The 24,655-nt window shown below is 41.1% G+C and overlaps 1 protein-coding gene across 2 annotated transcripts in view; it reads left to right on the top strand.

The window, feature by feature from the left end:
* LOC137298929 (uncharacterized) overlaps positions 1–24,655 on the top strand; it is an 88,203-nt gene that overhangs the window by 44,373 nt on the left and 19,175 nt on the right. The window contains exons 3-11 of one of the 2 annotated variants that reach the window (XM_067831312.1): positions 312–749; positions 1,349–1,710; positions 2,611–2,875; positions 3,475–4,101; positions 4,617–4,857; positions 5,441–5,829; positions 10,462–11,085; positions 11,868–12,569; positions 13,041–13,061. In XM_067831312.1, the coding sequence (XP_067687413.1) occupies positions 312–749; positions 1,349–1,710; positions 2,611–2,875; positions 3,475–4,101; positions 4,617–4,857; positions 5,441–5,829; positions 10,462–11,085; positions 11,868–12,569; positions 13,041–13,061 (3,669 nt within the window). The remainder of the gene's footprint in view (positions 1–311; positions 750–1,348; positions 1,711–2,610; positions 2,876–3,474; positions 4,102–4,616; positions 4,858–5,440; positions 5,830–10,461; positions 11,086–11,867; positions 12,570–13,040; positions 13,062–24,655) is intronic. The other variant, XM_067831313.1, reaches the window with a different exon arrangement.

The raw sequence follows: 24,655 nt of genomic DNA, 5'->3' as shown, positions 1-24,655 counted from the left end.
AAACATCGAATATTCAGGAGATACACATACTATGTTGGAAACTCAAAGGTATTTTGAATTGTACACATCTTCCATCATGTTAAAAGTGTATGGGATTGAGATATGGGAATTATAAGGATCCGTATTCCTCATTATCTTTACGCCTTTAGTATTAATAATAATAACGATAATACCCCACCCCCCACCCCACTCCCACCCTCAAACAAACAATGAGAAAACCCCAAACAAACAAACCAAACAAATAAACAAACAAACAAACAAATCACCATCACCAAACTAGCAGCTCCTAAGATATTTGTTTCCACTTTCAGGATACTATCTTGGAATGTGGCTCAAGTTCGACGGCGTTGGCAACCGGCGTGGCGTGTACCTCTCTAACGGCGGCCACCGGTCGGACAACCACGGCATCGCCATGTACTACTCCAAGGGAAAGCTGGAGTACGTCTTCAAGAAACCCGACGGTAACGAGTGGACAGTCAGTTACGACAACCTTCTGGAAGGACGCTGGTACCATGTGGCAGTTTCTTGGTCGGACTCTATTGGACTCGTACTGCTCATTGACGGTGAGGAAGTCGCCCATGATCTGAAGCCGACCAGAAGACCGCCAGCGAGGTCGAACGCCCGTTACAACGACTTCGTCATCGGTCGGGCTAACGACAGGACGGGGTTGGACAGACTTGGCGTTATGACTGTGGATGAGGTGTTCTTTATGTCCATGTACAGGACCTTGAAAGAAATTAGGGAAACGGGTATGTCTAAAACGACTGAATGTGTGAGTGAGCGAGTGAGTTTAGTTTTACGCCGCTATAGCAGTATTCCAGCAATGTCGCGCGGGGGACACCTGTAAAGGTCTACGAACGTTGTACCAGTATGGGAATCGGACCCGTGTTTTTGGCGTAACGAGCGAACGCTTTAACCACTAAGCTACCCCACTGCCTCAGGTCCTAAATGAACTTTATGCATGACAACCAAGAAACTACTGTTTATGTTAAACATTGGGCTACACGTAATTAAACAATGCAAAGTTTAAAAAAAGAATTTGAATCTGCCAAGTCATTGAAAAAAACTTTTCTTACCTGATACGACATTTAAAGGTCTCAACATTGCGTCCATGGCAGTGACACTGGTTAGGGCGCTGCCTTTTAAAATCGACTATCCGAGTTTGATTCCTACATTTATGTACAAAGTTTGGCGCCAATTCTTTTATGCAGGTACGAAAAGACTTAAAATCATAATCACCCACTGTACGAATGTCACACATGACATTTATTTATTTAATTATATTGGTTGGTTGTTTACCTTACCCTTAAAAATTAACAGTGAAAATTTTAGACGGTGTTTTTTTAAGGTCCATTCTACAAGTACAACCTCAACTTTGACCGGCTACAAGGTGATCGAATCTCTACCCCCACGACCGAGGCAATGGTCAGCCCGGGGGTGCGGCTGGTCCCTGGGAGGGTGGGGAGTGCTGTCAACCTGAGAGGTGGCTCTGATTACGTTGACCTTGGCGACGTGACCGATCGGTGCATGGGCGACCTGGTCCACTGCCGCTATGGATTCTACGCCTCAATGTGGGTGTCCTTTACAAGGCTAGACAGCAACACACGCTACCTCCTGTCATCACCAAAAGGTGTAAACGTCTTCTACACCGACAACCGTCTCCACGCGACCGCTTCCATGTTTGACAGATTCTGGGAGACCTACTACCAGGTAAGGGAGATAACTCCATTAGAACTGGCCTTCAGCAAACCATGCTTTTACGGGTAATACAACTCCCTGCCCGTCATCGTGTCTCGCTGACGTAGATCGATGCTTATGATGTTAATAATTTGATGATCACAACTTGTTTATATTTAGACCGCTAGAGAGCTGTGAATAATGATATTGGACACGTTTAACTTGCAAAAAAAACAAACAACAAACAAAACGGGATTATAGGTAACCAGATATCCCTGCCGACGAAAATTGTTTGATGCATTGTCTTCAGTCTGCAGCTGAGACATGTGGTTTGGGAAATGTTAATATGTTTGAAATTAATTGTGAAGAAAGGAATCGTAGTTTTTCATTGCATGTTTATGTAAATGGAAGGAAGGATTTTCCAATATTTTTTTTTCTGATAGGCATCCAGGATGGCCAATATCTTCAGTAACTCATGTTTGTCCTAAGAGGCGACTAACGGGATCAGGTGTTCAGACTCTCTGACGTGGTTGACACTTTCGAAGGTCCATGCAGTTGATCACTAGATTTTCTGGGCCAATTTAGATTTCGAGTTTGTATTTACAGATCACCAGCCTTAAAGCTGGACTATTACGGAATGCTTTTCTCAAACTTGATGAAACATTGTCTCTTGAAGTTCTAGTGAGTGACGAATTAAGTTGACTTTCCCACACTTTTAGCAATATTCCAGTAATAACACGGCGGATGACACCAGAAATGAGCTTCACACATTGTACCATGCGGGGAATCGAACCCAGTCATCTGCGTGACGAGCGAACGTGTTATCCAGTAGGCTACTCCACCGCCTCATGTCCGATCAAGACCAAGCCGATATCGCTGTGCTGGAATACACAACCGGCAAACAAATACATATTTACCACTATGCTATTCCAGGGCATCACCACTGGCGTCTGGTACTTCCTGGAAGTCTCCTGGTCGAGAGACATGGGTCTCACCCTATATCTCAACGGAGTTAGGGTAGCCAGCCAGCCGGCCGATAAGCACAAGAGCATTCCCACCAGCAACGACAAGAAGTTTTACCTGGGCCGGGCCAATAACCCCGAGAGCTGGCAAAGAGGAGCTAACGTTGCCATTGACAACTTCGAGGCATTCTACGCTGACAGAGACAAGTTGATTGATGTTGGCTTCATTGAAAGAGGTGAGTGAAGCATGGAAGTCACTGTGGACATAACTCGTAAATAGAAAAGTCACAAACTTGAGTTAATACTAAGGGACAACCGTGGCGTTAGTAGTAGGCTATAAACAAGAAGTGTGTAAATTGCAAAACGAACTATCATTAATTGTTTGGTCGGCATTCCAGAAGGTGGTGAGTGAAACATACAACTTTATCGATGACAGCTTCTTCCTTATTGCATCAAGCGACGTTTCGATGTAGATTTTTATATCTCTGTCAAGCTAAAAGTGATTTCAACCTAATGTGAGAAGCATGTATACATGGTGTGTTATGATAAGAAAATCAATATTAACAACAGCATGCGATAGAAGAACAAGTGGTACATTGGACAACAAACAACAAACAACAAACAACACTGGTGTTGAACAGCTGGTAATGAAACAATGCTGATTTTTGTTCTTAGTCCCTTACTGATCTCTTCCAATTATGTTTCTTTTTTAAACTATCCGTGTGTATTGTAGACACAGAGGATGAAATTATAGTCCTCTTTGCATTAGCAAAGCACATCACATATGAATACTCTTCAGGAAAGATTTTGACAGCAATGATAACTTGTATTGCAGTTCGTCCAATTGTCTACAAGTTCCCACTGGAAAGTCTTGAAGGAAATCGTATCCGTCACCCGTCCATGGTCGTACGGACATACGGAAATCCAAGTGTGGTTCCTGGAAAGCTTGGCAATGCGATCAGACTGGATGGCAGGTCCCAGTACGTGGACTTCGGCGACCACGCTAACACCTGCTTCGGCAACCTCGACAACTGTATCCATGGTGCCACCATCGCTTTGTGGATGAAGCCAGAGAAGTTCCAGAGAGATGCATACTACTTCTCCACAGGTGGTAACGGTATTACTATGTGGTACAAGAACCGACGTCTGCACGTCTCCGCCCAAACCTCCACGAATACCTGGGAACTGTCCACTGATGCTATAGATCCCAAGATGTGGAACCACGTGGAGGTGTCTTGGTCTGAGGAGAATGGACTCCGCCTGTTCTCGGACAACCGGTTGGTGGCTTCCTCCAACAAGAGAATGCCAAGGTCATCCAGTGGAGGCGACAGAGGTCGTGTGTACCTGGGCAGAGGCAACTTGGACATGAGCTCTGCCAAATATGGTGGTGGTCAATATGATGAGATGGAATACTGGTACGCGGATAGGGACTACTTGTCTGCCTTTGGCTACATCCACCGAGGTGAGTGACGCATAATCCATGCCAGCCATTACATATGCCAGTAAGGACAAATCTCACAGATGTGGTCGATGGTCCCATTTCGCTTGACTCGAATAACTATATGTTGTTGAATGTAGGTTTATATGCTTTACAACCTTAATACGCAGTGCGTAAGGTGTCAACCTCATCAGATTCTGCTTTTGACATGTGAGAGCAAGATATGGTCTCTCTGTAAAAAAAATCGCAAGAGATTCTCTATTATGAAATAGTGTTTTCTTAAAGTCGGTTTGTGTCAGTTTGGGGCCAGTTTTAACGACATACCAATATATCGCAACCACACTGAAAGGGGCGTCATACCCATGTGTGAAGTCAAATCCAGGTCTTCAGCATGACCTCAAGGCGAAACAAGAACACCCCAACTGACACCCCAACTGTATATGCTTATGGTTAATGTTGAATCACATTTCTGCACAGTTCCATCACACTGATATCTGTCCTAGTGAAAATCTAGTTTTGTTAAATTTTCAATGTTTTAGGTAAACCCCAAAGTTACATCATTGATATGGAACAAATCCAAGGTAATCGTCTTGTCCATACCTCGCTGCCAATCCGCGTTGTCGGTAACGCTCGTCTCATTCCCGGCAAAGTCGGCAGCGCTCTGCAAGTCAGTGACAGAAGCCAGTTCCTGGACATTGGAGATCGTTCAGAGGAATGTATGGGTAACCTGAAGAAGTGTCTTCAGGGCATCACAATCTCAGCATGGATTCGATTCAATAGGTAGGAGACTTGTCCCTTCTTCACTAACGAAAGAATAAAAAGAAGATGGAAATTTTAAAAATATGATGATGATGATGATGATGATGATGATGATGATGATGATACTTAAGGTTCTTGTATGATGTAAGCCCAAAGTGGTGTGGTCTTAAAGTGACGACCTGTAAAGTTAAATACTAAATCCTGCGAACCGGGATTCGAATCCAAACCCCAGCAGTTTTGTCAAGCTCCAAACCCCGGTTGTAGACAGTGAATTTCGGTCACTTGGCCACCATTTTCCACGGGACTTATGGTGTGGCATGAAGTGGTTCAACGGATGTGGGGTGAAGAGGGTGCAGCAAACATACTCTTGTTGTCCAAGAAGACAATCTTCACCCTGTTAAGATTGGATGGTGATGTTAAGTTAGTACCACATGCCAAATACCCCTTTAGGACTCATTCTTAGTAAGAAACAGCATGCGAAATATGTTGATATGCAGTTTAACAACGTGTCCGTCTTTTCATTAGACGAATAATAATTAATTTCTCGTATTGGACACGTCTTAGTATACATGCCAAAGACAAATACAGAAATTTCTTCTTATAGATTCGAGAACAACATGGTGTACCTGTCTACCGGTCGTCATGGCCTCGTTCTGGTATCCCGTAATGGCTACCTATACGCTAGCGCCAAGGGAGGGACGGAAGTATCCATTCCCTACCCCCAACAGGGCCGATGGTACTACACGGAAATCTCCTGGTCACCTGACCATGGTCTTGAATTGTACCTCGACAATAAACTAGTAGCCCGTGACCCGGATGCAAAACTCGAGGACATTAACGTTCGTTATCCCGGAAGCTTCTACGTTGGCCGCGGTAACCATGGAGATACACCAAACGGGGGAACTTCTACTGGCGGGAGTTTTGATATCGACGAGCTGGAAATACTGTATGGACGCCGGGATGATCTGTTAGCATTGGGTTACATCGACAGACGTAAGTCCAATGTTAGATGCTCAACTAATTTGCTAAATATAGCCAGCCCACTAACGATATGCTTGTAATAACAAGGCAAATATATGACTGCAATGTGACTTGGCAGCCTTTAGATATATGATTAACACTAACAATAATTTGAGCACGCACAAAACAAATTCGTATTTGAAAAGACGATAATTAACTGTATCAGACACGACATTGATTCATTGTTCCATTTCAGAGAAAACTTCATCTGATCAGAACAATGATCACATGAAGATGAACATCTCAAAGTTCTCACACAGATATTTTTCATTAGTATTAGTCGTAAAAGATATTGTTCACATCACAAGTAACTTTCTGTCACTCGTTACCACTGGATCCACAGTGAACCAAATGATATACCTACAGTGCAGGGGTTTACCAGAGTATGCCTTATTCGAATCTAGGGGAATCTTCGTTTTGATTTGGGGGGTACAAGATTCAAGGCATGTACCAGGCTATTATATAGACAGATTGCAAACTGATAATGCCATAATTTGCAACTCTAAACTGCGGGTCCAAATCTACACGCTGGTTAGTTCAGTTTCATCTGGATTTTCTGGTATAATTATTCGCGATGTCAGTTACTTGCAGCTTTTCATATGTATTTTCTGTGTGTTTTCGTTGTGGTTTTGGTTCAGTGTGGGTCTGGAATCTATGCCAAGTCTCGGCATAGACTCATCTCATGTTATCGCAGCTTTCATTGCTTCGTCATAACACCGCTTCATAGAAACCAGTTCTACTCATATTAGCGCCACATGTAGGTTTTCCACTCAGACTTGTAACAGTGAATCATCTACACTACTGTTTAAAACGAAGCTCCCTCGGGTTTGTCAAAGATCGCCGATTTGGGAATCATTGTGATGACCTGCTTCCGATTCAGGGATTGCTTTGTTTGGGTTGGTCACGTTGGATTCATATTCGGACTGACAACCTTCAATAAATAAGCGACTTTGTTGCTGGAACGTCGTCATTGATAGTGTGAGTAGGAATTTTTGTATGGTAATTCCGTTATTTCACGGCGCTTCATGTTATTCCCGAAGTGAGAAACGCCCAAGACACTTTTTGGATCTTAGGCCATACCAAACATATTTATGGCAGTTTTGGGTAATGGGTTTCTTGAAAACCTAGGAGTCGTTTACCGCGGTGTCTTGACGTCAGGGCCCCTCCTGGGTGTCTTGCTTCACATGAATAATATCAAGGTCACATGATCATATGATCACATGATCTCGTGGGTTAAAGCGATTGCTCGTCACGCCGAAGACCCACGTTCGAATCCCCTCATGGGTACAATGTGTGAAGCCTATATCGTCTGTGCCCCGACGTGATATTGCTGCAATATAGCTAAAAGCGGCGTAAAACTATCTCACTCACTCATGTAATCACATGCGTTGATGTTTTACGGCCATACCAAGAACTATTGCTTCCTACTCAATACATCAGTACATTTTCTCCATTAACATGTTTCGCGATTGCAATAAGAATGCATTAAAACTATTTGCACATTTGGTGTTAAACTATTGAGGGAATCTTTGGGCATTTGAAAGGGGCTGAGAAGTCGGTTTAGACATTTATGCTTCCTTAATCTGAGTAACATGACCGCTTAGCAGCCTCAGATCGCGGGTGTCAGCTGCTGGTAGAAGTTTCAAAGCATCCAAAATGTTCCTCCATCACCTCTCGTTAGACTGTTTCATGTCGCCCTGTAAGGATCTTCTGGCAACAATGCCTACCTCATTGTCCTCATCACATATCCCCGCGACGGTGTGGACGCTGATGAAGCAATATCCCCAGCCCTCATTAAGAACAGCTCATCCATGATGGCTCAGCTTCCGGTCTGTTCATTCCTCTGGTGGCTGAAATCGCCGACTTGACTTTATCATTGTTCCATCGTTCACTCATCAACCGTATACATCAAAGAACTTGTTTCAGCAGTCGATGTAGCTACGCAACCAGGTACCAACCAAAGCATCTTAACTGCGCATGCTCAGTAGAACTGCAGTGACCCTGCATGCAGTTGCTTACTAAATTCTAAAAGCTGATTGGCTGTTAGCGACGTATTTCCGCCGTCGGTACCGCTAAAAGTCTGTAAATCTGTCAGGTTAGCAACATGCTTAGTAAATATTGTACAATTGTAAACGGTCTTGAATTATTTGTAAACGTTTTATTATGTGGATGATACAATGTAACAATATAGCGCATATTCAGGGCTTAGTTACAGCAAACATTCTGTACTCTAAACCTCACTGCATGCATCAGAGCTGAACATTAGGGCATAGAAAAAAAGTTGATGTTGTATTAAAAGTAGATTAGCCGCAACACAAACGTATAAATACACTAATACCTAATATAATGTTAATCACGATATATATTTCTCTTATTCCAGAAGCAAATCACAAATCTATATCACATATATCTCTTAAACAATTTGAATGATCTCGATAACGAGAAAAATAGATATTAATATATATATATATGATTTTATCTAATGTATCTTTTCCTCTGTATACAAGCATTCGTGGGTGTATTTTAATGCAATACTTAAGATTATTCTCTAGAGCTGACGTGTAATGTTACCTCAATGTATTTTCTATTGTCTATATTCTTCTTGCTGGTTTTAATGTCCTTAAAAGCTTTGGTTTCACAGCTCCATGGGGAAAGTCTCAAAGTAGTGTATCTGCTTAGGCCTGGGTAATGCTCTGTCTCATTAGAGATGCATGTATTTCCTTCCTTAATCTGTTTTGATTCCCTGAATGTTTTGATAGTTTTCAACTAAAATTTACAAATAATAACTCTAACCCTGAATTTGGATTTTTATTTTTTCCGCATTGATCTGAGAAAAAGAATGCAAATCTTGAAATATAAATTGCATTAAATGGAATCTGTTAATCCGGACACCTTACTATCCGGATATTGTTCTGCACACTATTTCAATTTTGGCAGATTCACCACGAAAAAATACAGTCGGTTTCACCCGTATAGACAGTGTCCTAAATAAATATTTTATGCGAGTACTGCTCGCGAAATGTTTGAAACATTTACAATATTTGGAATTCTTTTTCATTTATGATTGAAAAATAATTAAGTCATGATTGCATTAAGTCTTGTTTTAATTTGTACCAATTATTTTTTATTTTTATGTTATTTTTATGTTAGGAGCTTCCTACTAACTTATTTTACCTATAATTACTTATCATAATTAATTCAACCCTGTTAGTAATTCTAAACCCTTCCTTACTTGCAAAATAACGGTTCAAACAGGGGAATGTTTGGCCCGTAAATTCAAAGGGAGACAACTCTTGTTGGACCATCTATACTTATATGACGCTTCAATCACTAACGAAGCTCGCTTTAATGCTTGTTATGATGGCTTGAAACAAGCCTCCAGTAGATGTTTATTATTTATTTTATTTTTCTATTTCTTTTTATTGCCTTGACTTTGTGGTAGTTAGTTGAACAATGTTTTGTTTGTTGTGTTTTTTGCTGAGTTTTGTTTGTGTGTTTGCATGACTTTGTTAACTTAGAACAGTTTTTTTGCCTTTGATCGATGAATAAATCTATAAAATTGAATATGATAAAATCAATTGATATTTATTTAGCTTATGTTAACTTGCCGACATTTACGTGTTAACAACAGATGTAAGCTTTTTCATCTCATCACAATCCACAAACTGTTAATGACAATTAAAGGGAACATATTAAAGGGAACGTATTTGGGAAATGCATTCATTGTATTGGTCAAGACATCCTATCGTACAAAGAAATATCTTAGTGGAACCTTGTTTGACCACATATGTCGTTTCAAAATCCTCAACTGATATTGTTATGTGCATGCAGTACATTGCTCAACGGAAATCTCGAATTATTTTTAAAGGCCCCTTTAACAGGGTTTATATTATTGCCATTGTTGTTATTATGGTGATTATCATTATTATTTATTTATTATTATTATAAATATACAGACATATGCATATTCATGTGTACACGTAGTGCACGGTAGTACATGCATCAAAGGAAGATTAACTGACAGCCATGAAATATGTTCTTATCTCCTGATTATTACAGTGTAACATTTGTTCTTTGGCAGAAGGTCTTTTCTACCAATTATTAGGGACATTTTAAAGATTTGGTTACTGTGTTGTATTCAAAAAGGGGAATCTTCGGTAAAGTTGATAGGTGACGTCAGAAGAATGTACCAGAAGGCCTGAGTTTCGGACCGTCAGTTTTTTTTCATTATGTCATAATATACTTCCTTTTCAGATGTCAACTTGAGTGTATGACTTGCATCAAGCACAGCACGTTCATATCTCACAAGGGACGTAACTCACGAATTCTAAGTAAAGTGCCTCATATAACCAAAAGGACATAAACACCCACGCACGCACGCATAAAATATCCCAGTCACAGCTACAAAATGATTCAGCCTGTACTGAAGGTTCCTTATAAAACAACGGATTCTGATGTGACTTGTAGAACCTACAGCGGGGAAATAAATCAAATCATACGTGGTTACGTCCCTTTTTATGTGTCATTAATATGTGATGTTAGAGGGTAGACATTTAACTTGCATTGCATGATCTATGTCTTAGTCTGTCTCTTGTTCATCCTCAGCGGATTTCTATGGCTATGAGGCTTTCTTCATGGATGAGGCAAATGGGCCACGCGTGGTTCATCCCAAATATAATGTAACTCTAGTGAATGGCGCTCGTCTGCAAAGAGGAAAGATCGGTAAGGCTGCCTCCCTCACTGGAGGAGGGCAATACGTAGACCTAGGACCGCACAAGGATAAGTGCATGGGTAACCTTGCACTCTGCAAGCACGGGATGACGATCAGCTTTTGGATGAAGCCAAGGAATCTGCGCGAGGGTGACGTGTTCTTATCAAGTCCAACTTACTCTGTGTACTATCACAACCGAGAACTTGTCAGCAAGTTCATGACGCCTGAGAAATCGTGGACCGTCTCCACACCTAATCTGAGAACTGACAGGTGGCAGAGGGTGACACTTTCCTGGCATCCCATCAAGGGTCTGAAGATGTACCTGGACGACAAGGAGGTGGATAGGGCTGCTAGAGGAGTTGATGAACCTCAAGGAGACGCACCGGTCGGCAGAAACATCTTCATCGGCAAGGCTCTAGATGAAGTAAACCCTACAAACACTGCCGATATTATGATGGATGAACTCCAGATATGGGATGACGACATTGATCAACTTAGGAGTTCAGGGTTGTATGGAGGTGAGATTCGATAAAGCATCCAGCAATTCTATTACCTTTGGTTCAAAAGGTCGACAGCACTTTTGTCTGGATTTGAAGCACTGTAGATGTCACCCAAACAATTCGATCCTTTCCCCGAGGTCTTGTTGTATTCCCCTGACTGTGGTTGGTAATGTATACAAATACATCTGTAGTGAGACACACACCCTGCATGACCCCTTTTTGAATTCTTGGACAAGCCGTTTCGGCACTGATTCAAGGAAGTCTATTTTTTCAATTTCGAATGTGCAAAGTCTTGTTCCTTCAGCTGTCGCCGAGTGTGCAACGACCTTAACTCTTTTCATCCCCTAGAAAGCCATGCGTTTCTTTCTTCTCATCTTTGTGGCCCTGTATTTCTGTTATTCGCATGTTACACTTTGAAAGCCATCCACATGACGCATGTACCATGGATAGTTTGCATGTACAATCAAAATATCATATTAAGATTTCCCTGAATATTCTGCACGATGTTCATATTGAAAACATTCACCGTTGATCTCTGTATCACCCACGGGAAAGGGAGAGCACTCAACTCGATATAGCAACGCATGTATTTGTGCGTCCAGCATTCGTTCTAAGAATAATGACTTTGTGTTTCAATATATTTTGTGTGTTCCAGTTACCAATGCCAATGGATTTAACGCATGTATGTCAGATACTCTACAAACAGTAGTACTTAACATCACATTATGAATAGGGGGCCATGGGAGGGATATGTTTTCAAATATTTAATGCAATTAATGACCATGTTGTTTTGTTATCAGTTTCTCCTAAGGAAATACACATAGACCTGTCCCAGTACCGAGGCGGATACATATATCTCGACGGACGGACTATTAGAGGGTACGGTGGAATCCAAGTCGTTGATGGTCGTGGTGCTCCTTCTCTGAGGCTGAATGGCAACCAGCAGTACCTGGACCTTGGACCCAACTTTACGTGTGCAGGTGACTTGGAGACTTGCAGACAGGGTGCTACTGTTCGGTTTGCTGTACGACCACAACGTCTGACAAATGGGATGTACTTTATCGACAGCTTCCCTGTGACTGTGTATTACCGGGATGGTCGTTTGAACGCAGAGATGCAGACACCGGATAGAAAATGGGAAGTATCTGCTACAGGTTTTGACCCAGGGAGATGGCAACAGGTGGATTTGTCGTGGCATCCAACCTACGGTCTGACAATGTACCTGAACGGACAGAGGGTTGCTTCTCAAAGAGTCCCAACCTTCAGAGCACCTGTGACGAACCGGGAATACAGGACGTTCTTTGGAGGTCCGCTGGTGCCGGGACAAGACAGGACATATGTGAATGCCATCCTGGAAAATTTGGAAGTGTGGAATTCTAGGAGGGAGACAGTCCCCGTCTATGTTCCTCCTGTCAGAACGACGCGGGCACCGGTCACCCCTGCACGCCCAAGGGTAACTCTACCGCCATGGACTGTACCACCTCCTAGAACCCCTTCACCACGTAAGTAAAAACATATGCATATGTGATATTTTATTTAAAAATTAACTTATTTTGAAAATACATTTTATGAGGATATTTTTCGATGATGGAGGAAAATTTTAACCATTGTAAACTCATATTTATTCGAATCTGAGATTCGAACAGATGATTCTTAGATTTTATCCCACCCAGTGGATACCGGGTACTGTGTTAGAAAACGATCTTAGTGTAAAGTGTTCATCTTAGTGTTAAGGATGTTGTAGTGCTAATATGACCTTGTGGATTAAGATCCTTACATGCAAAGAGCTCCCTATAATACCTAGACGCGTTATGCATGATATTGGACCCAAATGCACAAAGCGAACGGCGAAACAACCATAGTAAGTCACTAAGATCGCATTGTGCAAGTGGGCCCTGTTTGGCCCCATCTATCTATACTACATATATTCCTGTTGTGGTCCAATGTTTACCTTGTATATTCCATTTTATTAGGTTTTCCCCGTATAAAAATATGTAAATATAACATTTATTTTTTATCTTTCTTCAGTAGTAATTAGTCATTATTCTTTTTGTGAAGAGGTACGCTGGTCTTCTTAATGCTTATATTGACGCACTCTTGTTAATTTACAACACGATTTCATCATCATATTTTAGAGTTACTTAGGAATTTAGGTGTAGAATGCGTGTCATAGTTGCAGCAGATATGTTGAACCACCCACAATTACAACTGACGTGTAAGGTTTACTGTCGCAGACCAATAATAGTCGACTAGATGTTTCATTTGTAAGATGTTCCTCAACACTCGTATAAATTGGTGTGGACTCTTTCAATCCTATATCGGTGTGTTATTGGGCTTTGATTTCTTTAATGTTAAAAGGGATATGTTTTCCGTATATATGATTCAGCTTCAATAGTATAGAACCGCCCATTGGGCGTAGTGTGTAAATCGTTCGCTCGTCACGCCGCAGAAACTGATGTTCGTCACCCCAGTGAAACGGGTTCGATTCCCAACATGGATACAATGTGTGACGCCCTTTTCTGGTGTCACCCACTGTGATATTGATGGAATATTGCTAAAAGCGGCGTAAAACTAATCTCACTCAGTCACGCACTAATGCTGTCACAGTCGCCAGTTTGGTGTCATTGCAGGTGTCATTACAGGTGTCATTTCAATGATGCATACATAGTATTGCCCTTCAACAGAAAATTGGGACTGTATATTTTCTGGCTTTGTCATATTCTTTAAAGAATTATTTTCCCAATGTTTTGGAAACATATTTTGGTGAGAAATATTTCTGTTATCTTATTGATATTTTCTACAAGCCTAATGATACAGTTCCTGTTTTCTAGATGAGAAAAATAGTCTTTCACTTGCTTGATAGCATTCACTTTAATTCAAATCGCTAATTGTTTGAAGTTTTGCTTGTTTCTAATTGTATAAGCTTAGATTCTTTTATAGGTAAATATTTCCTTCTATTGAATAAGAAGAAGTCTAATCTTATTAGATTCATTGTTACTATTTCCTAGGCTTTCTTTCTCAGCGCATGATTTTAAAATTAAGTTTCAATTATATCAAGTTTATTATTGGTTCATGTTTTAAGTTGTTGATGTTAAATTACTAAGTACTTGTCATCAATCCAGTGTTTCTGTCATAAATGAACTGTTTTCAATATAGAGATCTAATAGTTATCCATGATACTTTTAGTGGTGATATGAATATATACATAATTTATGTTATAATCACTTTTTGTTCTGGTAATATAATTCACACACGTTCATAATCATTGTACAAACCCAATTTATCCGAGTTCTTCTTGTGTATTTCGGGGAGGTTGGGTAGCCTAGTGGTTAAAACATTAGCCTGTCACGCTAAAGGCCCGAGTTCGAATCCCTTTTGAAGATGAACTTACAAATACGCGATTTACACAATATGCACACCGTGTTTTACGTGTATACTTCCATAAATAGGGACGCATGGTAGCCCAGAGGTTAAAGCGTTCGTTCGCCATGCTGAATACCCGGGTTCGAATCCAAGCATGGGTACAATGTGTGAAGCCGATATCTAGTGTCGATCCCCCGCTATGGTATTCCTGGAATGAAAACGGCGTGAAATTCCATCTCACTCACTCATGTGCATAGTTTACATCTGTAATGCATCGAACTAAAATCATTATCCTTTCTGCATAGCTGACGACAAACATTGAATGACATATATTAACTACTTTTTTATACCGATGGTATAGTGATGTACTGTCCATTACGCTTAACACATTAGTACAACAATTTCACTGTGGATGTTATCGTAGAATGTGTAAAAGAAAAGTTTATGAGCTGAACCTTCTTATCAATAGTACCAACATTAGCCATGTCCAACCCGTTCCCCTGGACACCTATACTACTCCAAGCACCTGAGTTTTATATGCAGTATACCCTGGTTAAAGTGCCACCGTTTGTCTCGGTGAAAATATGGCATTGCATCCAGGGTGACTCTATAACCAGGTAGGACAGCTAGTGTCTCTATGCAATCAGCAAGGTGATTGAACTGATAACTGTAATGACTGGATAATTCCAGCGTCTAGTGGCATTGTACCTATGGTAGCATTATAGCCTGGGGCATTATAAAAAGGGTGCATCGTATTTGGAAACTGTTGTACTATTTTCTTCACCCGAAAGGAACATCAGTTCGAAAAGTCCCCCATCTAAACATCAACTTGGCATTTAACAATACATACTCAAAGTGTTCTAAGTGTGCGACCACAAGCCATACCATATAAAGTCAGTTGAAACAGCTGCCCTTCGGATGGACTGAGAGCGTATGGGAGGCATGTGATGGGGTTGCGAGGGGGAGAGTTGCTAAAGGGAGGTAACCTTTCACGTATCCATGTTATGAGCACAGGAAGTAGGCCATTGATGCATAAGTGCAGGTGTGATGGGCGCGTTCGATTTTGATCTTCGATCGCGACACATTCTTTGGTGTAGCTGAACTTCATGAAAAGAACTCCTGTTGAACTACGGTTACATTTGGCTACATCTCGGGGTATTATTTCACAGAACAGTATCAGTACCGACCTCTGCTATGTAAAGAACAATGTGAAAATACAAAAAGTTGTATTTTCTTTAATAAGATCATGTGTACATTGAATGTTTCTTAGAGGAATGTAATCGACATCTGATCTGAAAGGTGGCACATGTAGTCGTTTTCATGAAGCGTTTTTATTACATTCTGGTTACTAGGAATACCATTGAAAGAATACCTCCGGAAGTTACAATTGAGTACAAACGAATGCGCCCATTTAGCCGGTAATCAGGGAAGAGGTATCCCATGTAGGCAAGTCTCACTGCGTTGTCATGGAAACCCAAATAACCAAGCCTGTGGCACAAAAATATCCACAAGTAAAACTGGTTATGAGTGGCAGGACCTGCGGTACGGCACGTGGGAGGTTTCAGGAGCATCAGCGAACTGTATAGCTTTACAAAACATAATGACTAACGTCTATATTTGTACAGGAGGATAAACATGTGCTATCTCAGATTTATTCTTCGTTTTACATTACCCCGTTGCAGTGGTATAACGGTATCGGAAATTTACCGTTATTCATAATTCTTATTTGACATTTGTATGCATCATAGTTTGCCTTCTATTTGACGTTACATAAGATCGTTAATTATTATGTTCATAACGTTCAGTACACTACAGTTATAACGAACTAAAAAAAACTGTTTATTTTTGTCCCTTGCTAAAGTAGTTCCACTAAGACATACATCAAGTGACTTAAACAACCGTTCGTTATATCCGCCAGTGCGTTATAAGCGTAGTTCGGCATATCGGTACGAAAATAGACCAGTAGACTTGTTAACACCTGACAGCTTGTTTACCTTTCAAAGAAAATTGTTGATTTTTTATGTGAAATTTTCATTCGCCATAACGCAGCGCCTTGAAACAGCTTTGGTTATTTCACCTGGAAATGTAGATAACATCAATTTATCATGGGGGTGATGTTGTAGAACTGGGGTAAGACGTTCCGTCATCACGCCGAAGACCGGGGTTTGATTCCCAACATTTGTACAATGTGTGGAACCTATTTCTGATGTCTCCTGCCGTGATATTGCTGGAATATTGCAAACTCACTCACACAGTCTATCTAACGGGACATCTACGCCGTTAATTTCATACGTGTACCACCGTTTTATTAAACACACCTACTACTACACCTTTTAGCGTATACCATGGTGATGCACTGCATGGCTCATTCTGGGATTGTCGCGTTACTCTGTATGGGCTAGCTTCTGGCATGAGTAAGAACCAGATATTTTAGTATACATGTATACACAATTTAAAGCTAGTCATGGAAGGTGAGGCCCGTTCTGGGTGCCGTATACACGTATCTTTTTGTAGAACGCCCAGTGGTACATCTTGTTCAATGATTCCGTGGCACTTCCACATAATTGGATGGAGTATCTTGGCCGTGTAATATGGGTGATACACTAACACATGGTCTCTGAAATGAAACTTATTTTACCGAAAAAGTCCATAGTGAAAAAATAAGAAAAATTAGAAAATGAGACTTTCTTCATTTTTTCTGAAGCTGTGGAAGTCTGAACTTGCCACATTTTCCAGATTTGCCTGGGTTTTCTAGGATACAATTATTTCAGAGTCTGTATATCTTTGATAAAACTCGACAAGTACAATTGTGGGGGGTATTGCTGATTGCGGCATAAAAGTACATTCACACATCTACTCCTGGACTAGTGACCGATTAACTGCTCTCCTGTTACAGCTGCATTTACAGGAACTAAATTGTCAGTTTAAAAAGTTATACAATGTAGTTCCATTTAGCTGAATTTTAAATGAAACAAGACGCGATGGTGTAGCCAAGTGGATAAGCCTCCGCTCGTCAAGCCGACAACATGAGTTCGATTCAGAAAGTCCCCAAGTGATATTGCTGGGTATTGCTGGACATCAAACAATACCCGTTATAACGCAACCAAATATATTCGTGCGGATTCTACATCTTTTATCAAAAGTGCCCATCAGTACAAGAACGCAGAGAAAATCTATGTTTGTCCCAAGCAGCCAACCGAACTGTGCGTTCTACACAACAAATGGCATTCTGTGCTGGGCTCAGGGAAGCTTTAGAATAACAAGACGTATTTTGTTGATGTTAGGGGAAGCGACTTTTAACAACCAAATGTTTGTTTCCCCTTTCTGTTGTGTTCTACACAAACTTTGGCTATAAGTACTATTGCAGTGCACCTTGCTGTTAAGGGACCCCTGATTCACCCTGATAGCTGTGCTCGTTGTGAATAAGGTACAAGTGAGTGACTGAGTATGGTTTTAGCAATGGAGACTAGTAAAACACTATTAAATATTTAGGTATATGAATACAGTTTCCCTTAATTTCAAGTAGTATTTGTTCAGCTCCAGGATTTCACAATAGGTACGACGATGTTTCAGGACGTCATAAGACTCTTGGTCAGAAAGGTGTGGACAAGGTAACGACATTCAAATCTTTGACAAAGCTTTCAAAGCAGTTTTGTTAAAGACTTGTTCAGTGTATCTGTGTACTATTCCCTTTCTTGAACACATGAAGATTGGGGTGAGAATTGGTCTTCAGCAAGCCATGCTTGACGTTAGAGGCGACTAACGGGATCAGGTGGTCAGGTTCGCTGACTTCGCTGACACATGTCATCGCATCCTAGTTGCGTGTATCAGTGCTCATGATGTCGATCACTAGATTGTTTGGTCCAGACTTGATTATTTACAGACCGCAACCATGTTGTTGGAATATTGTTAAATGTGGCGTTATAGAACAACGACACTATTCCTTCCTTTATCTGTACTATATGTCAATGTGTTGAAGGTGAACAATTGCTTTAGCATTCATTTGTTTCGGGTGTCACAGGCTATGCATGACAAGCTATCTTTTATGGACACTATGGAATAGTGACTCATAATCCCGCGTATTAATATAGTCGGTATTGTAAAACAGTTTTACTTCCAATTTTTCTAACAAGACGAAATACGGGATAATTTCTTTTTAATACCAACGTAATTATTTCTTTGTCAAAGGAAAACTGCCGACGAATCTGTTTTACAAACTGAAATATGACAATGTTACTATCAGTAAAACGTATGGAGACAGCTGTTCCGACTAAAGTGTCTAGAAGCCTCAGCATGTCATGGTTCACATTCCAAATTTTGGAAGTAAAACTGTTTTACAATACCGACTATATTAATACGATGGTATAGTGATGTACTGTCCATTACGCTTAACAATTTTTTTTTCACATCAACGGAACGTGTTTGGCATCTCCACTATTGAAACTGAACCTGCATGGATGAATTTGTCGATGATATAAGCATATATGGTGACATGGGTGTGACCCTTCGTGTCCCTGGTATTGATACAGCACGAAAACGAATCACTTTTGAAACACAAGGCCATAACAAACCCCTTCCCCTCCCCTACACCCCCCCCCCAAACACACACACGAAAAAAAGAAAAGAAAAAGAAAAAAGGAAAGAAAATTGGAACAAACACAACTAAAACAATAATACATACTACTTGTGTTTCTTGATACAAACTGATAGCAATTAAACTTATTCCTTAATTGATTAAACCCTAATTTTGTGGTGTCAATCTATGCTAACCTTACAAATTTCGACATTGAAGGTGCTTTTCTTGATGTGTATGTTCAAATATGGAAAATACCACAAAATATAGAGCTAAAGCCTAACAAATGGGGTGTAATATGAGGTCATCTCCCACCTTGCATAACTCCTCGCTACGTCATCCCAACATTTTAACTGACCTCTAATCTCTATAAATATAAATATACACGTTCAGCAGAAAAAAGTAATCATACACAATTGAACTATAGCCCCAGTGAAAAAAGCGTTTCATTTTAGGGCTATAGCGTCACGGTTAGGGCTGGGCGGAAGGGAATGGTATTTGGTGAATGGAGGGAGACTGACTACCCCACTTGTATCGTCAGTCTCTCTCTCTCTCCTCCCCCCTCCCCCCGCCTGTCTCTCCTCACACTTGCTAGCTCAGTAAACCCTGCCTACCTCCGACAGTTGGTTTATCATACTACGCTCAAGCCGGCTGCTGAGTCAGAGAGAAATAGCAGAGCTATTTACGGCAAGAAACTTCAGTGGATACCGATTCTCTGCCACTTCTTCTTTTTGAACATCTCTAAATGGAGTGACCAACATGATCAAGCTTGGATTTATAGGACTTTTCTTTTGTTTGGGTGAGTTTTTAAGTTATACTGGTCGGTTAGCCGTGTTCAAGGGAGTCCGTGTTTACACAAATTCGTTGAAGTGTTCAAATTAAGGTCTAAAGTACGGAAAGGGTGTTCAGGTGACGCGAGCAAAATGGAGGATGCGAACGCCGTGTATGCGCTGCGTGGAGGACGGGTGCTGTGTTTGATGTTTGAAGGTTAAACACAACTTAAGTTTTTACAAACCCTCTTCTCCGGAGATGTTATGTTGACTGGGAAAGGTCACCATCCCTAATCATCGTCTCGATTTCACACAGGTGGTTCACGTGGAATAGAATCCTGTATTGTATCTTGTTGTTTGGCAACCGGTGTCACCTTCGGTAGTACAAAGGTGAAAGCAAGATACTTTCGTTTGTGTATGAATTATACTGGAGTGAAAAAGTCTTTTCTGAATCGTTAAAATGTATTAAGTGTTTTGTTTTAGTTTTTGACGTTAAAGTCAATTCTGTTAACTGCGTTCGGTGTTGTATTGATTATTGGATAACAGGGATGAGCCGATGATGTATCATTACCCAATACAGTCTTTCTTTGATATATCCCTATCTACAATACGCTATGTTATCGGTGAAACAAATTCCTTAAAGATGCAGGGTGCCTCATCTCCACGCTCCTCCGACTTGGTTATCCGCCAGAGTATAAACAAATCCGTGCAGTTTCAAGGGGCCCTGTAAAGGTTTAGGTGTTTTTATATGCTTTGAACGTTTGTTTGAATGCCACGGTCTCTCACACTAATTCCACTGATGTGAAAATCTGAAACTGATGTTACCTTAGTGACCTCTACAAGCAGGTCACACCAAAATCAGAACAGACATTTGTAATACATGTAGTCCTCCCAAATTCGCTAAACGTGTAAATAACACCTGGCAATGACGATGACAATTTAAATAACACTATACTTCATTACCCGTTAAGTGAGACTCGGGCTCAAGGGGTAGTCTAGTGGTAAAAGTGTTCGTTCATTACGCCAAGAGTTCGGGTTCTATTCCCAACATGGGTGCTGTGTTTGAACACATTTCTTGTGTCCTCCTTTGTAATATTGCTGGAATATTACCAAACGCGGCGTAAAACATCACACTTTCTGAGCTGCCTTACATATTAAAACGAAATGAGCAGACCCAGCCGCGACAGTTCTCTAGTAATTAATCTCAAACAGAAGTCAGAAGATTCTGATTAAGGAGAGGTCACACTCGAAACGTTAATGGAAGCAGATAACGGTGGCCAATCGCGGATGATGTTCGCGACACATAATCAGCGTGTATAGCGGCCCGGTCCGCCATCTTCTGTAACAGCTGAGGGGTGGAGGAGGGGGCGACCGGGGGGTTAGATCAGACAGTAACAGATAAACTGATTACCCGACAATCTGAGATTGTGCAGGTCAATCCTGATATCACTTTAATGATATTTCCTGAACGGCGTTCATTCATGATCATCAACTTTACAGATTCGCCAGATCCCTATCTTATGGGTGTTCTGACCGCTGCGTTATTTCTAGGTCAGTGGATTAGAAAGACTAACGCTGAGTTTCCGAGTATCTATGACACTTTCATTTACTTTTTGCAATGCTAAAGCCCTAAATGAGTCTGTATTTCTCCCTGTTCATTCGAACCCATTTTAATCTTAAGGGAATGGGTTGTTTCTGTCAAAATAACATGTAACCAGAGAGTAAGCGTTAGTAAAAAATCAAGTTGTGAAACGTTATCAGTATAACCATCTCATCCTACCGGGTATCCATTCACAACGGGGCGAGCAGAGACATATTCCGAGCACTCGCCAACTGAGACACCGCATGTGCCGAATGTGCATCATTGTGGGGTAGGGCCGGTTAAAGCGTTCGCTCATCACGCCGAGACCCGGGTTCGATTTGAGTACATGTGTGAAACCCATTTCTGGTGTCCCCCTTTTCTGGTGTTGCTGGAATAATGCTAAACATGGCGCAAAACTTCACTCACACACAGGGATCATTTCATTTCCACACTTTCGCTTGTTAAAGTGTCCTACCATTCCATAGTAAACATTACGGTTCTTTCAAGCGAACCCAACTGAGGACTAGTAAAGTTAGGTTCACACACGTCCCTTAAGACTGGTCTTAAAGAAGCTAGAATGCATTAGGTTAAACCTCCACCGACAAGCTATCTACCTTAAAAAGGATTACGCACTTACAAGTAATTTTTCATCGGAAACAAGTCATACAGTTGCAAACGTGGGAGGAAGTGTATGGACGAGCAGATGAAATATACATTAAGTAGAAAACTCTCTCCGGATACAGATTGTCAGCGTTTGTGGAGGGAGAAGTAAAATTAAATTTGTGGTTGTAACGCTTTATGATGTTTTCACAGTTGAATTGTATCCCCCATTCGATAAACGTGTTACTGTCTAATTATGGTATGTGTTGCTTATATCACTATGGTAACAGGATCATGCAAGGAACCGATTCGGGTCAACGGGAACATGTTTGTGAATATGTTAAGGAATGTTTGCAGTACTTTCACCTGCTTGTGACCTACATCTAGCTTGTATCCATCCTGTGGCTGTGCAGAGATGGACGTCGCCATTGACACGAACCTGTCTATGTGGGTCAGGCTGCTCCAATTTGTATTGGTATATGTTTGTATACTGTACCCCTTTTTCGTGTACCGGGAAGGGAATGGTGACCGGTAAATTCTTGAATACATTTACTGCTAATCGCCACGAAAATTACCCGTGGAGAGGATATAATATCATCATCCGTAATTTAGATCAAATTTCCCAAGATTTGACAAACGTTTGCATGTTTCATTCTTACGTTTATTTGCTTCAGGTCACATAAAGGATCTCATGAAATTTATACCACTTGTATATCAATTATTAGATGTTTAGGGAATCGGTTTCTGAAGTTTGTCTGTCTTGATATATGGATGGCCACCCTAGTGAAACAAGGGCGGGAGATGGGTATGTTTAATTTGCAGTATAGTTACATATTTATTATACAACATACATTCAGTGACGTGTCGATATTCATTTTGCAAACCTGACCTGAAGTTAAATAACTTTCTACCCGATCTGACAACACCTTCATCCTACAACACCCGGGAACATTTCCCTTAGCTGCTGCATTGAAAATCCCCCTCTCCCCCTCCACCGCGAACACACATGCATATCCGCCCACAAACTTGACCCCTGCGGTGACTTATCAATGAGTTTGGCGTGTTGACCGGCCAGGTGGCCCTCGGTGATGCTAGGGGGTCAGGTTGCTTCGGACGGACAGCTACTGCAGCTGTGGCTGAACTACTGGATGAAGATGTCCATCACATTCTATCCACGGTTACCCACAAACTGAAACCATGGTAACCATATGTTACATCACCGTCCAAGCAGATAATGCTGATGCTGGATGTCAACTCATTCCCCCAGTCCCTTAACCCATGTTAAAAGTCGTATACATGTACGACCTTCTAGTACAAGAATAACACAACTGAAGTACATGTTTCACGCAAAGCTTGCAAAGAAGATTGGCTCCCCACGCCAGTCTGTTGATATGAAGTGTATTTATGCATCAAGTCATGTTTTTCTTGACCAAATTACATCCCGCATCGACCTTTACCATACAAATATAATTTCAACGACAGAGCAAAGGCATTTATTGGATATCAGCAGGTTATTGTCGCCTAGTCTTGCACATGTATCTGAGGTAATAATTAATAGAGCACTGTCTATTTGTCCGGACTTGTCGCTTTAAAGGATACCATTATCATAGGGTTAGCATTCAGCACAGCATTGGAACTAGGCAACAGTCAGGTTTGTTCCAAGCCTGTATCGACAGTAAAGCCTTCATATCATAGACCAATCTAGATTAGCAAGCCTAAAGTCACTTTTCTTTACACGGACTTGTTTTGATTTTATGTAAAGGGCATAGGTTCAAACCAATAAGAATAGCCTTTGAGACTGAAAGTCCGAGGCCACGGTTGCCCCCGAGACAACCCTACCATTCTTTCAATTCCTCTCCACTTCCCAGCATCAGAATTTATACCATCATTCATGCCTCTGGCACTTCATCTCACTGTAGTCTCCCCATCACGCTGACAGGTACGGGGGCCAGTCCATGCATCCATGTGGGGGGCGGGAATTTTTCGCTATTTACACATAATTATCAAAGAGTTTGGACAGAGCCAGGAGCACTATTTTGTCAGTTGTCTAGTGCTGAATAGTATGAGTTTGCATTGATTTAATTGCGGAATGATGGTACGTTAAGAAAAGATACATGTGTGACACACCACCCCTCCATCCTGTACTCATACAGGTAGTAGGGGAGAGAGAGAGAGAGAGAGCGAGAGAGAGAGAGACAGAGAGAGAGAGACAAAGAGAGAGAGACAGAGAGAGAGAGAGAGAGAGAGACAGAGAGAAATATCGACTCTTGACAGAGTGTTGTCATGTGGAATCTATCCATAACGCATGTTTCGAAGTATTGTTTTCTTTCTTAAGATATTTTCTCATGCAGGTGTTTTTTCTTAAACAATTTCCCCTTAAAGGAACTCTGTAAAACGCCCGTGACACTTTCATTGCAAATTCGAATTCCTGAATAAAAACAATATCTCTAGGATACGTTTAATATAGGTTGGCATTCTCTGGCGAAAGATGGCATTGTTGGACTCACTGTTTAAGTTAGCTCTATAGACGACCCAACAACATACAGCCCATGCATTCGCGACAGAGTTATGTTAGCAAGGTATCACGAGGCGTCTCATCTCGACATATTGTCATTTTAGACAGACTTCCCTTTTAAAAACATATCGTGTTGTTTACATAGGATCCATTCCATTAGTCTACATAACACAGGGTTCTCCCTT

This window comes from Haliotis asinina, chromosome 10 (assembly GCF_037392515.1).
Source record: "Haliotis asinina isolate JCU_RB_2024 chromosome 10, JCU_Hal_asi_v2, whole genome shotgun sequence".
Taxonomy (NCBI): Eukaryota; Metazoa; Mollusca; class Gastropoda; order Lepetellida; family Haliotidae; genus Haliotis; species Haliotis asinina.
The sequence above is the reverse complement of the archived record's forward strand: the minus strand, read 5'-3'. Positions and strand labels throughout refer to the sequence as shown.